The following is a 15784-nucleotide window of genomic DNA, read 5'->3' as shown; positions in this document are numbered from 1 at the left end:
TAATTTGCATGTCCTGGACAATGACCTTAAAGTGCATCCAAGTGGTGTACGACTCGATAACCGAAAGGATTTTTTTGTACACTAGTACGTTGGTTCAAATTATTTATGAGCACTTTTTTGTCGTTCAATGTTTTGCCGTTTAATTTATTTTCAAGAAAAAACAAGTATGACTTAAAACTTTTATAATAAAGACATGACTGTACAAACATAACTTACAGACAAAAATTTATTTCAATTAAACTAATAAATGACATATTTTAAACTCGGTAATAATTTTTGTTTTAAAAAGTCAGTATATGGCAAAAATATTTGTCTAAAAGGTAAACGTTTTTTTTTTATACAGCATTTATTAAGAGTATTAATTTTATATAACAAGTTAAACTATTTGCTTTTATTAAATATAAAAGAATTATTGCCAAGTCTCACCAACTTGTTATACTACTTGAATTTTAAAATAAAGCAAAATCTATTGTACTTAAAAATTTTTTTTGTTCAAGTTTTTGTTTTTAAAAACCAATTCGTTCTAAAAACGTTAAATTTTTCTTAACGTCTAAAGAGATATTATTGTATTCAAAAACCATTTGCAACTTAAAATCGCTACACTTTTAGTCTTAATATTTTATTTTTACTTGAAGCTTTTCTAATTGCTCTCAGTTCTTATTTATTAACTAAAAATTAACTGAAATGTAAAACTGTCTTAAACAATATTTAGATTTAAATATATTTTGATGTAATTATACAAGGTTATAAAAAACAGGCTTCTTAAACTAAAATCTAAAAAGAAAGAAAATTAATGGCCCAAGGTCGGTATTTTTTATCTGTTTCTAATTTTATATATATATATATATATACCACAGATGTTTTTGGGTTAAAACTTTATTCCGACTAAAGGCGTTTCACTGCTCTCAAATAAATTTAAGAACAGATCTACGGAGTCTATAAAATATTAATACACATTAGAAAAAAAGCATGTATAATTTTTATGTGGGTAGTTCCTATAAACGAACTTTATGGTTTAAAAACAAAGTTTGGAATAAAAACATAAAAGTATAAAAATGTCTACAAAACTACAAATTTAATAAAAGCATATACTAACCTCAAAAAAGCTCTAAGAATAGGCAAGTTTTTTTTTTAAATGAAACATAAATTAAGTTGTGCAGAAATATTAATTCATAATAAATTTAACAATTTAATCAATAAGTTTTTCAGCTTAAACACATATAGTATTAAACTTAGTGTTTGTGATTTTATACGAAAATGTTGTGAAATAAGTAAGTGCATAAGTAGACAGAGTTATTTAAAGTAGAATCGTCGGATGTGGGGACAAATAACCGATTAATTTTGCCGCTTGTTCAGAAGTAGGTCTTTATCTTCTGCTGCAATTACTGCTCTTTCTGTATTGCAAGTTGGGCGAATTCTACTTACTCCGTTGGATGTATGTTTGATCTTTGAAACAATACTCCAGTCCATGTTTGGCCTTTTACTGTACCTGTGAAAAAAGCTCCAGACATAATCCGATAAACGCGTGCTTTGTTTTTTATTTATTTTTTTAAAAGTATTTTTATGGTTATCATATCTATCTTTGAAACTACCTGCTGTACTTCCGATATTAATTTTATCAAGGCCCTTACTTTCAACTTAATAAATTACATTTTTAATTTAACAATTACCTTTTGATAGGCAGTTAGTTATCTTTATTTATTTTACGGCAATTACAATTTTAGGCATATTACTTAACTTATCACTATTAGGCTTAGTTGGTTTTGAATACTTATTTATAGCATTATTGTTATGCATTTTATTTATACTTTTGGCAAGATTATCACTTACTTTTTCTAAGTTTTTTCTAATCATTTTAGCAATACTTCTAGTTATACGTTGATTATTATAATCTACACTATTATTAGTATTATTGATATCAATAGTTTCACTATCATTACTATTAAAATTATCATTACAGCTTATATATTTTAAGTTTAAAGTTTTAATAGGTTTTTCATTATTGTTATCATGTTTAAAATTACTACTATTAGGATTATTACCATTACTATTGTTATTATCGCTATTATTAAAATTTTTTTTTATTTATTATTACTGTTATTATTAGTATTTCTAATTATACTAATCATATTAGTAATAACAGTAATAATAAAAATTATAATTTTAATAGTAGCGATATTAACAGTAGTACTTTCACTAACTTAGTGCATTTCTAACTTAATCTTTTAAAATTCGGTTTTAAATTTAGTACTAAAATAAAAATTAAATTTAAATAATTTTTTTAAGTAAGTCATATTAAAACTTAGTTAAGCTAAGTAAAAACGTCTAATAAAAACAAGTTTTCGAATTGAAACCGAGTCAGAAATAATTTTTCCCTTATTACTGTACTCAATAAAAAAAGAGCTCAAAAATTTCAATTTTTAATAAAATAAAAAATTATTAATTGTAGTATTTTTAAACTGTCCATAATACAAAAATATGTATGTAAAGTGTCAGAGTTACAAGCCGTCAATTTTGTAAAGCTTGGTCATAAAAGTTCATTTAAATTATTGCTGTGTTCACATACAGTGGAACAAAGTATAATCCAAAAGACAAAAAAAATCTCAAAAAAAATCAATTAAGCATGTATCTGTTTGTTTAAAGAACTGAGTTTAAGTTATATACTTTTAAACCTTATTGAAACCAAAAAATCAAGAAACTTTTTATTTTATATTTTAAATAAGTATATTTACATTTTTACCAAAAGATTATTTTTATATGAAATACAATTTTTATTATGAATACTATTTACAAAAAATCGATAATTTATACTTTATTTTGTCAGTTAAATAAAAGAAGCATATATTCAAAATGATAAGAAAATTTTACTTATTTAAGAGTAAAATTAAAAAGTATTCTTAAAAAAAAGCTTTTTAATTTATTAATAAAAAGTTTTTAATTTTCAAAAAAAAAAATTCTATTATAACACAACAGTTTAAAAATGTATTTAAATTACAGCTGATACGATTTTTAAGTATAAAATTGTAATTTGCAGCTGTTTGCCATAAAAAACTGTATTTTCTAACTATAGTTAAGATAAAACATTAGTATACAAAATTAAGTCGCTTGTGCTACAACTTGTATTTTGTTTGAATCTTGCAAGCATATGATTTCTAATTTTCTTTTAATTTAAAGCCTGGATAAAAAATAAATGAGTCATAAGCCTTAAATAAATTATTCTAATATCAGAAAAACTAAATAGTAAAAAAACATTGTTTTCATTCAAATCGCTATAAGGAATTAAAAAGCCTAGTTAAAAATCTTTATATAAATTAACACCAACTCAGTAGTACAAAATACATTAACTAACGGACTACATTTATTTTCAATGGTAGCTGTTTTTTACAAAACAATTTAACAGTTCAAACATACAAATCACTCTTTAAACACTATGATTCCGAACTATTATCTAATAAGTTCACGCTTTTAAACGGATTTTCATTGAACCCCTTTTCATCAACTGCAGATTTCTGTGAAAGTTGTTGAACTTGAAAGTTATCTTTTTTGATACCAAGTAAAATACTTTCTTAAATAAAAAAACAAGCACTTTAAACAAACTATTTATGCAAAGATCCAAGTAACAAATAAAAAGTCAAACTCACCGCATCCTCACAATTGCTGAATTCAATCAGTGCTTTCTTTTTGTTCATCACAACTTCCATCTTACCATCACACGAGTACTGTGAAATCATATACAACTGCATAAAACTTGGAAAAAGTTTTCTTTTGATAAATTAGTAAAGCACATAAGGACAAAAAAATACCTTGGCATAAAGTTTAACTGAAAAAAAAAAAAAAGCTTTTTCATGTTTACAAAAGTATGAGTAAAAACTATTTTTTATAATTTGATATAAAACCTTATTTATAAATGATTAAATCGAAACAGTGACTGCATTAATTATAACTGAAGAGCTCTACAGGGCAATACATTGCTTTCTAAACAAATTCTTTGCAATTTAAAGTTTGTATAGATATCCTTGAACTTAAGTTGTAAACTCTACTTGTTGCTTTTAAATAAATTAATAATACACAAGTTTAAAGGATAGTTATTAATGCTCAATTGACACAAAAAAAATATGTATGTATAATGTAAGTGATATAAAAAGCAACATTATAAAATATGATTAATCAAAGTATTATTTTCGAAATAGAAATATACATGAGTAATTTTAAATAGAATAGCTCAAAATTCTAACTTAAGTATTTTATAAAACAAAAGTTGAACACAAAATCTACTATAAAAGATTCAAGTACTATTACTGAAAACAATGTGATCTAAAACTAATTAATTAAATAGAATAGAAATACATACTAGAAACAAAGTATAAAATCAAACTAAAAATAGTTTATTTAAATGCAAATAAATTGATTGTATAAAAAATCTTCTACTACTTGAGTGGTAGCTCAAAATAAGCATAGATTATGTTTTACTGTGCATAGAAAAAATTATCAAAAAACTAAACCGTCTTTAAATTGGTATATAGTTAAATCAAAGTTAAATTGAACTTTTTTTTTTTTTTATAAATGATTATTGATACATTTTTTATAGACATTACAATCAAAAGACTATTTTTTATTAAATAAACACGTCTAAACGAACAAAGCTATGATCTATTGAAAACAGATTTTTTACTTTAAATACTTATTGTGCAGTTTTTTTATATAGTCAGATAAATGCTTGCTAAGGTACATACCAAATATAATTTACATGCACAGTTTAAGAACATATAAACAGAGTAACTGGAAATATAAAAGCTAATATGTCTCATTTTTTAAGAACACTACCACTTAATTTGTATAAAAAAAAGTTTTATAAAACTATTATTTTTTTATTTCAAGTTAAGATAAAGATTCGATCACACCACTTCAATCATGAGACCACTAGCTTTTCAGCTCTGTTAAACTTTTGCTGATGTTTTCTTTGATTTTATATTTAAATGGTGAAAAATTTTCATGACAGTCCAAAAAATGGGAAGTAATTAGTGTTGAAGTAAAACAATCCTGCTGGTAGTAAAAATTATTCTTTTTGATAGTTTAAATATGTACCAAAATTCACACAAAAATATTTAGTTGTAAACCCTGGCAACTTAAAAATAAACTTGTTAATGACGTAAAATCAAAAATTACATTAAAATTATTTTTGAAATGAATAATATAATCAAACAGTAAGCAACTTGTATACTAACACTTGTGTTACATATGAAAATGTTAATAAATTATTTCAATTCCACCAGAATTGCCAACCAAATACTTGCAAGAGTTGGTCAATATTTACCACTGCAGATATCGTTGACTGCCAAGAAACTTTAGATAGTGACAAGATCATTTCAAGGTTTCACTAAGTTGGATAAAGCTACGTGGAAAGTCTGTGCACCGTTAGATATCAAGAAAACTGAAAGTGTTAATGGAAATATCACTTAAGATGGTGTTGTTAATCCTTCGGCAAAAGAAAAGTTGGACACTATCTTGAAAAGAAAGCATGAAGTTCTGAAAGGTAGGGAAAAAGATGCTAAAATTCCTTTTAAAAAGCGTCGCGTTACTAAATAATAGGTTGTGAGTCGAAAATATTGGCAAAAAAGGCTGAAAGCAAGAAAAAGATCAAAGATGCTGAAACTAACTTCAACAATTCAGCGATTGACAGGCAACTTTCAGAGAGGAAAAACTAAGATCAGAGTTGTTTAAAACCAAAATGTTAGATCGAGTTCAAACGTTCCAAGTTAGTTTAATATATTTCATAATACTTTGTTTTTAAGTAAATAAGCTTTCATTGTAGAATTTTAATTTTATATGAAAAGATATTAACTGAAAATATTTTTTATCTGATCAATAAGTATGTAAAGGAAAATAGTTAAAACCTTTATAAATTTTCCTAAATTATTACAATAATCGGAATTTTAATCGGATTTTTAAGTTTTTATTGTGATTAGTTTTGAAAATTTTATAAAATGTTGTAAGTTTTTTCATTAAGTTTTTGATAGAATATAAATGGCTTAGTAATATAGATATTTTGTATATTTAACAAGGTTTACAGTTAATTATTAAGATTTTATTCTTAATGTGTAATCTAATTACTAAGGTTTAAATTCTTAATATATAATTACTCAGCAAAGCTATACAATATAATGTAAACAAATTTGAAAAGGAAGTGAAAATGTTTATAGATCTCTGAATCTGTTGTTTTTTTTTTGAGATAGCTTTTTATATGTTTTTTTAAACCAAATTTATTACATGTAAATCACTTTCTACTTTAAAAAAGGCAGATTACCTTCAAACCATTCATTTTATATAATGTAAACAGGTATTATCTTAAGATTTGATTTTTTATAGTTTAAAGCTAATGACAAAATTTGTACTTTACTAAGTTATTTAACTTTAAATTACTTTTGAAATTGTTTTAAGTTATTTTAAACCTACTCTCACAATTGAAATTTGTTAAATACTATCCGGAAAAAGTAAGTTGACTTTTATTTGATATTAATGAATTAAATTTTTAGACAATTTGATTTGTTAATGCAAGTTTTTAATTAGTAATCAGGGTTTTTAAACTTTGTTTTATGAACTAATATTTTAATTTTCGCTATCAGTAAATAGTTATAAACCATGTTAAAGTCAATTAAAGAAAATTAGGTTTTTGTTTCTATTTCTCACTAATTAATATAAAAATATGTTGATTTATTTTCCAGTTTTTATTTACTTGTAAGGCATAATTTTTTCCTGACTTTTATATAAGTTTTTATTAACTATTTAACCTTTTATCAGGAATTAATAAACTAAAATTACTCTAAAGTTAACAATAAGCTTTACTAGAGTAAAAAAAAAAGCAATTAATACAAAATTAAAGAGAAATCAACTAAGGTACTGACTTCATATTGATTTTATCAAAACTTATTAAAATAAATTACATATTTTGTATATTTTGAATTCAATGAAATAGTAACGAACAGAAAAAATAGAAATTCAAGAAACATTTTATCTACTTTGTTCTTTTACTGTTTCTAGTTTACTGCAAAATTTCTATAATAAATTTCTTGATAGATAACAATTTTGTTATTATTTATATGAGTATATAATAGATCTATTTTTTAATAAATTTTTGAAACTATTTTATAAGTGATTAATTTTACTTTATCAGTTTTTTTTATGAGTCATTTGTAAAGTAATTTAACTTTTAACACTGATTATATAAAAACTAAATTTAAGGTTTTATTGAAATAATTAATTACATACATTTATAATTAACAAACTAAAACAAAATTAATTTTAGTTAAAATTAAGTTTGATCTTAAATTATAACAAATTTTGTTTGATATAAAAAACATATTTTGATTTAATTACTTGTTGAAGATCAATGAGTTAGAATTAACTCTTATTTTATTAAATCAAGTATTTTTTCTGGAACAAAATAAAACAATTTTATCTATATATTAAAACTGTCAACTTAGTTTCAAGTAAAAGAAAAACACTGTATATATTACTAGCCGAAATGTGAACTAACTAAACTTTTAATGTTCGGCACGCTTTTTTCGTCCTAGTTACTTACTTACCCTTGATTAAAAAAATTCACTACTTTATTAGCCTATGAAGAACATTCAGGTTTAAAGATCAAGTCACTTAATAAATAAAATTTTAAATATTTTGTCACAACTTTAAAATTAAAGTAATTTTAATTTAAAAAATCTTCAAGATAGTGTTTTAAAACTTCTTAAATACTAGTTTTATAATTTAAAATCAGTAGGATTACTAGACAAACATTAGCAAACAACATTTTTTAGTTCGTACACCCTCCTTTTGACTAGCAATTGCATCAATCAACTACTTGAATAATTTTTATTTACTCTATAGGTAGTATTACACTTTGCTCAACTATCTTATAAACAGAGTTAATTTAGTCGCTTGAAATAAATAACTTAAACAAATAAAGCATCTTACCTTAGAAAATATGTTTCGAAGGGATGATTCTGAATAAATGAACTGCGTGTCCACGCTTTTGGTGCTCCATTTTACTTTCAAAATAGATGGCTGACTTGTCGTACTTGTTTCTATAATAATTATATTAGTTACAAAAAAATAAATAAACGATGATTTGAAAATCTACAAGTTTATTGCATACTTTAGTTCAAATCGATTTCGGACAACAGTCCGACAACTAATTATATCAGTACATCACATGTTTAAATTTTCAAACCATAATATACATTTTGTAAAAACATTTTTACATATTTCAAAACTATTTCAAAGTGTTATGCATTATGATGACCTCATAAATATTGTCTAATTTTTAATTACTTATTTTACTTTTGTGGCAAAGAAACTGAAAAACAAAAACTTTTTATATAGTTAGGAATTTAAAAGTAAACTAAAACTTTACAAATAATACAAACATGATAGGCAAATTACAAAAAGTATAGACAGGGATCAAATGGGCATAAAAAAGCAGCGAAAATCTTTTAAAACAAACATGATTTTTTCCCCAAAAATCCTAAAAAATGTTTTTATTTAGTTTTAAAGTTTAATTATAAATTTGAACTGTAGGAACATTTGATTTTGTGTTAAATTATAAATCTTAACTTATGTTCTATAATTCTATTTTTAATAATATATGTTTTTGTACGTCTCTTTTCGTATATCTTTCAGTTTAAGTAGCCCAAGTTTTGATGTCCAGCGTTGGACAATACCTTTATTTGTTAATTTTTTTTATTTTAATAGTCTAAACAAGCTGTACAACTTTTCTAATTGACCTACCTTCTTCATTTATTTTATTATTTTCTTCTTCTTGCATCTTTTCGAACATGGCAAACATTTCAGCTTCATTTTTTTCCAAATCGTCAGGATTAGTCATAAAGTCTGACGTCTGTAAATTGAAGTAAAAGTTTTTTTTTAATATGTATATATATATAAGCGCCAATTTAAATTATAATAATTAAATGATAAATTTCTATAAATCTTCATCAAATTAATTAATTTTTGAAGAAAAAAAAAGGTTTGTATGAATTTTCTTAACAAATAAGTCTTACGTTTGTAGTGCTAAAAGTATTTAAATAACTTATTTAATTTCAAAGACAAAAACACAAAGATTTAAGAATTGTGTGTATATAAGCAATTAAACATCTATTCATTTCCATGTATCTTACTTAAAACCTCCCTTCAATCTAATTCAGATTAGATTTATTAAACAGAGTAAAACTCAAAATAGAAATTCACAGTCGCCTTTTGTTATTTAATTTTCATTTAAGGACTTTCGAAGTTTTTTAAAATTACTTTTATTACTACTATATAACTGTTTTAACTATTTTAAGAGTAAACATACACAAAAAAAAAACTTAAATTTATTTAAAACATACTCTAAGTTGTTTTGATTTTTTTTCAAAAATAAAAAATATAAATTATTATCAGCAAAAAAATTTATAGAATTTTTTTAGCAATCAGCATTTGACAAAAAGTATTAAACTTTGTAGTCAGATATATGGTTTTTTTAATCGGCAATTCTAGCTTAAATTATTAACAATTATAACAAAACTAAAGAAGTTTAAAAAATATAATACAAAGGACTTTTTTAAATCATTGAATACTCGTTAAACGTATGTTTTAGTTACTACAAAAATGTATATAATCTAATCAAATTCATTGAAATAGAAATTTAAAACATACTTGATATGAATCGTTCTTTTGGTAGTTTTTGGACTTATTTTTGTTTTTATCTTCTTCAAATGGATTACCTTCTTCAAATGTAACACTTTCAAAACGGTTTTGTACAAATCCTTTAGATGATTTTGCCAATATCTAGCATTTAAAAATATCATTAATTTACAAATTTACGATTACTTTGCAAAAATTGAGAATACTAACTATTTTGCGGTGAATTTATAAAACAATTTAGTAATTTATTACACTAAATTTATTAGTAGTACCAAAAATACTTAATAAAAAAACAAATTGAAACAAAAATAATTTAAAAACCTTAGCCTGAGTTTCACAAAAAATTCAAACAGCCTGAGTTTTAAAATTTTCGATTTAGCCTGAATTGACCTGGGATATAATGAGTCAGCCAAAGTTTTTTAAAGATTAAAACTAGTCTGAGATATTCTGAGTATGTGGTACAACTGTTCATTATCTTTTTTGAAATTAGTAACTCAGTAAAAGTCACTAACTAGATATATTGTAATAATACTTTGTTTTTTTTTTCAATAACGATTATATCAAAAATTAAAGTTATCAAATAAAATCAGTAATTGAAACTTAATGCTAGTTTTTTTTTTTCTTGAAGACAATATGTAGTTATATAAATTTTGATACACAAATAACAAATAAACTGATTAAGCTTTATGGATTGATAGCAATGTACTTTTTTGTTTATTAATTTTTGTTTTATTTCGTTCTTTAAAAATAAATATCAAAAAGCTTATCATAAAACGTAACTCACTGCATCTTTAGCACTTTTGAATTTAATTAAGGCATGTCTATCTCTAACTTCAACAGTTATTCTGCCATCCGATGAGTACTGCAAATTTTATTTAACTGAAATAAAAAAACTTAAACTATCATAAATTGAATAAAATAATAATATATAAAATTGTTAAATTTATTCAAAATTATTATGATTACGATAACCTTTCTCATTATAAAAATTCTAAAATATTTTAAGGAACAATAAAGAAACATGACATCAAATATTAATTTAAAAACGATTTTAAATAATTTTAACAATAAATTTTATTTTTGTTAATACAAAAAATAGGCAATAAATATAAAAGAAAATTAATTTAACTTAACTTAGAAGAATGTCATAAACTTTTACATATATAGAGTTTAGTCATAGATACATTATACAATCTATATTTTATTAAATATAGTAAAAAATAAATATATATGTAAACAATAAAAAGTTCGTAAAAATAATTGTTATAAGGAGTTTTTATTCTGTATGACGACAAAAAGAGCAGAATTTTATTTTTTTTTAAAGTTGTGAAAACTAAATACAAGTAGTTTTAAAAATGATGATAAAACTGAAAACCATCAAAAGAGTTGTTAGAGTTTTGATAGTTGACTAAAAATTAATGTTAAAAAAATTACTTGATGTTCTGTATTAAATATTATTAGTTGTTTGAACTAGTCCATAAAAATTGTTTTAAGTTTTAAAGTGCTCAAAAATGCAACTTTAATTTTGAAATTTTTCATCTAAAAAGTATTAAGAATTTTTTAAACTAAAGTATCTAATACAACAAGTAAAAGCCTTACCTTAGAAAATATACTTTTAAGTGAAGACTTTGTGTACATAAATTGTTGATCTACATTGTTTTTACCCCATTTCACTTTTAACACACAAGGCTGAACAAGAACGTTTCGACTATTCCTCTCTGCAAGGTAAGAACATGGAAATAGTGTTAAATTTTTTAATTAAAACTACTTGACAGAAAGATAAGTTTCAAATAAAATCTTAAGACAGTTTGTTATATACAAATATGTTAGAAGTATAATAACAAAAGTATTAAACAATTTTATTTACTTTACTAACCTTCTTCAAAAAGTTTTTGATTTTCTTCTTCTACCCAACGTCTGTTTTCTTCTCGTAAACGTTCAATCTATGAAATAAAATATTTATCACTGATTTGCACTAAATAAAGTTCTATTTTAACTCATAATACTTGGTAACTAGTTGTGAAAAAAGAATTTAACTTTTAGAAGCGAAGTGAGAAAAGGTAATTAAGCTGAAAGAACAAGTAGCTTTCAATAATTAAAAAAAACAATTCAAGATAAATTAGAGTAATAGATAATTTACTTATTTTTAATACTTAAATTTACTGAGTGAAACTTAAAATAACATGCATAATTTAAACTATAATAAAATATTGGTCTTTTTAATCTACTTCTACAACAAAAAATATATAAATAATTACTTTCTCTTCTTCTTTCCTCTTTTTTCTTTCTACTTCGAGTTCTTCTTCATGTCTTTTTTCTCTTGCTAGTAGATCTTTAAATTCAAATAGGAAATTTATAAATTTGGAAAGAAAGAAACAAAGTACATAAATACAAACAATTTACTTGAAAAACATTGGTTTGATTGTAAAGCAAACACTTATTTTTATATTAATTTAAAAATTGTATATATAAATAGAATATATGCAAAAAGTCTTTAAAACACTTCAAAGAAAAACTATATTGATTCGTTTAAGTTTAAACTGTAAGCTTATAACACTTTTATGAGCTGTTTTGATACTTGTATAAACTGACCTTCATACATTTTTCGTTTTTTCTGATCAAATTTATTACTTCTTTCTTTTGCCAGATGTTTTGCTTTAAGTTTGTGATCATACTCAGCCTATAAAAAATTACTCTAAGTATAAGCAAATGAAACTTATTGTAAAAATTACTAAAACATTCTATTATATTAGTTCCAAAAAAAGTAAATAAAAAACATACCAGTAATACACATAGACAAAATTATTTTTTTCATAGCTATATTAAATGATATCTAACTTGTTAGTGCTTATTTTTTTCATGGACAAATATTTATAATATGTTTTCAAATCAGTCTATTTTTTAGTCTGTAAATAGTAAAAATTTTATACTTTAAGTAAAAAAATAATTATAAATAGCTTAGGTGTATATAATTTACAATCTATAAAGTTCACTCATAACTAAATAGCTTAAGATCAATAGCTAAGCTTAAAAGTGACACATTTTCAGTTAAAATTCATTGCTATAAAAAAATATACAGTTAGTTATGCACAAATTGAGTCCTTGAAATATTACTTCTTAACATAATTGCATTAGATAAAATAAGTTTTTTAATACTTTAAATACTATCATAACTTTTTGAGACAAAGGAAACTTTTCATTCAGTTATAAAAAAACTATAAAATTTAAAAAGTTATGATTTTTAATTGAAATAACATGGCTTAATAGATATATGAAAACCAATTATCACAAATACTAACAAAAAAGTTTTATATTTAGTTTATATTACAAAAATTTATAAGTATAAACGTTTTAAAAGTTTTTAAAAGTAAACATTTTTGGGTCTATTTTTAGTCTTAAGTTAATTTCTATAAAAGAAACTGTGTTAAATAGTACAAAAACATTTTAAAGATGCTGTTAAGTTACTTTAAATGTGTTTTTAAATAATAAAAAATTTGATCATGACAAAAAATATCTTATTTATATGATAGATTTTTTGTGTCAAATTTAAATTTTAGTACTGAAAATGTTAAAATTATTAAAAATTCTAGGTTTTTCAAGGTTTTTTTAAAAATTTATCGAACTCCAGGTTTTTCCAGGTTATTTTTGCCTAAATTGTTGAATTCCAGGTTTTTCCAGGTTTTCAGGTAAAGTGGCAACCCTGTTTTTTATACAGTTAATTATTTTCTTTTTGCTTTAATTCTTATTTCTTTTATTGTTTATGCTTATTTTTGTAAAAAAAAAATCTTGAGCCCTCCTTATGAGCCTTTTCAAAGTCATAAGTAATATTTTTAAAAACTTTAAAACTCAATAAATAATAAGTATAAGAAACATAAAAATTATAGTTTGGATACTAAATATTACACAAACTCACTCTTTTACCCAAGTCTTGAAGAAATTGAGATGCCTTTTTAATAAGATTGAACATTCTGTTAGCTGAGAAATGTATTTAATTAAAAATCATTAAACCTATGTGTAAATTTAAATTAAACTTTAATTCAATAAACTGTAATAGATAATATAAAATGATTTTGAATTGACATAAAAATTTGAAAAAATTTTACTAATTAAACTTTTATAACAAGAAGTTAAATATTTTAGAGGTTTGCTTTTAAATTAACTAGCGTGAAAAAAACTAAATACTCCTTATTAGAATATTACAAAACTTTACAGCTTTTAATTGTTTAAAATAAATAATCTAACCTAAAGTTAAAAAATATTTATTAATATAGTAAAACCTTCTTCAAGATTGTCTGGATTTTTATCTGGATGGTACTTCTTAGCTAGATTTCTGTATGCTTTCTTAATCTAAAAGTTAAACAAAAGTTAAGTGATAAAATATTTTCATAATTTGTCAACCTTTTAAAACTTATTTATTTTTATCACTTAATTTTTTTAATACTACCAAAAGTTAGAATTTTATCTTATTAATATGATGTTTGAAAACTAACTTCATATCTTTGATTAACTTCATTTAATCATAAAACCAAACAAAAATATAAGTTTTTAAAACTAGCTTGTTTATTTCAAAGCATAAAAAATTTGTAAATATCTAAGATAGTAATGTAAATAATAGCTTTAATTCGAAAAACCTCATCATTTGTAGCAGTGGATTCTACTTCAAGCAGTTTATACAAATCTTTTTTCATCAGATCTCCATCTTTAGCGGAGTCTGACATATTTACTGGAAATTCAGTTAGTAAAAATTAAAAATAACTGTAAAATTTGAACTAACCATAATCATTTAAATATTTCATTAGTAATAAACTATTTCTTAGCCTATTGTATTTAACAAGTAACAATTAGAGTTCTTACTTTGAAGTCAAGGAGATAGAACAAACTAAGTGTAAAAGGGCTATAATAAAAACAAAACTTTAGTTTCTATTCAAATCATTTGTGAAACTATAACGGTATATATATTATTTTATGTTATATCACAGTTTATTATGATATATATTAAATTAAACTTAAAGTTTGTCCTGAAAGTACAACCAATGTTTAAGTATTTATTGCCTAGAAGCATTAGGTTAGTTTTTTCTTGTTTAGTTCAACTTGATTTATGCTAAACCCTGGTTGAAATTAAGTGTTATAGTTCATCTAGTTTGGTTAAAATTTATATACTTAATTTGTTTCCATACATTTTTGAGAATTTTAATTTAAATTAAGCCTAATGTTTATTATACTTTTTCCAGATTTTATTAGAAATGGTACTTTGGACAATTCTCTGGACAAAATTTTGAGAGCCTTTTTTGTTTAAAAAACAATGTATTATCTGATGATCTCTTTTTAGTGAACCACAAAAACTTTTATTTTAATTTTTACCAAAAATATTAAGATTTTTAAAGTTTAATTAATGGCTAATAAAAAAGCTACAATTTATCTTTAAAAAAATTATATTAAAAAACGGCTATTAGGTCTACCTCCACACTTGTATATTGATAATACTTGTGAGCATTCACATTACAGTAACCTCTTGCTTATTTACGCACATTGTGTCCACAGAAAAAGTCCATAAAGATACGAGAGATCGTAAAGATACGAGAGGTACCAAACATAATCTATAATGACTGTTTTTTAATATTGCATCTACTTAAAAGCAGACTGGGAACTTCCCCACTTTTTACAATTTGTTTACTTTATTTATAAATATGAAAAAAAAATAAAAATATACATATTTAAAAATAAAAACAAATTATACAGTAATCTTCCTTTATTCTACCAACATATGTTTCTATGTGTCAACAAATCAACACACTTCAACTGGGTTCTGTAAAAAAAATAAATACTGTAATGAGAATTTTTTTTTTACAGAACCCAGTTGAAGTGTGTTGATTCGTTGACACACAGAAACATATGTTGGTAGAATAAAGGAAGATTACTGTATAATTTGTTTTTATTTATATTCCAGTGAAGTAACCTCACTAGGATCTTTTGTTAACAAACGATTAAAACTATATTTTGAACAGTCATATTTAAAAATAAGGATTTAAATTTATATAAAACTATAATAATTTTTGAAAAATTTTACTAATTTCAATAATAATTTGATTTTATCTTTATTTTTATGTGA

At 23.0% G+C, this 15784-nt stretch overlaps 1 protein-coding gene across 1 annotated transcript; it reads right to left on the bottom strand.

The window, feature by feature from the left end:
- Positions 1-3060: 3060 nt before the first annotated feature.
- Positions 3061-14432, bottom strand: LOC145829676 (dnaJ homolog subfamily C member 17-like). The gene is made up of 13 exons (XM_082937531.1): positions 14307-14432; positions 13953-14022; positions 13589-13650; positions 12268-12355; positions 11934-12007; positions 11552-11618; positions 11275-11393; positions 10460-10537; positions 9688-9819; positions 8782-8890; positions 7969-8078; positions 3642-3719; positions 3061-3509 (listed from the first exon to the last, which is right to left on the bottom strand). The coding sequence occupies exons 1-13, from the start codon at positions 14391-14393 to the stop codon at positions 3429-3431; spliced, it is 1155 nt and encodes a 384-aa protein (XP_082793657.1). The 5' UTR covers positions 14394-14432; the 3' UTR covers positions 3061-3428.
- Positions 14433-15784: the final 1352 nt, after the last annotated feature.

This window comes from Thalia democratica, chromosome 2 (assembly GCF_965202585.1).
Source record: "Thalia democratica chromosome 2, ktThaDemo2.hap1.1, whole genome shotgun sequence".
NCBI lineage: Eukaryota > Metazoa > Chordata > Thaliacea > Salpida > Salpidae > Thalia > Thalia democratica.
This window is presented reverse-complemented; position numbering and strand designations above follow the sequence as displayed.

Coding starts and splice junctions, on each gene's coding strand:
- LOC145829676 (XM_082937531.1), bottom strand. CDS start 14,393: ATGTCAGACTCCGCTAAAGATGGAGATCTGATGAAAAAAGATTTGTAT. Junction 3,720..7,968: donor TTCGAAACATATTTTCTAAG/GTAAGATGCTTT, acceptor ATGATTTCACAG/TACTCGTGTGATGGTAAGAT. Junction 3,510..3,641: donor TCAGCAATTGTGAGGATGCG/GTGAGTTTGACT, acceptor CAACTTTCACAG/AAATCTGCAGTTGATGAAAA.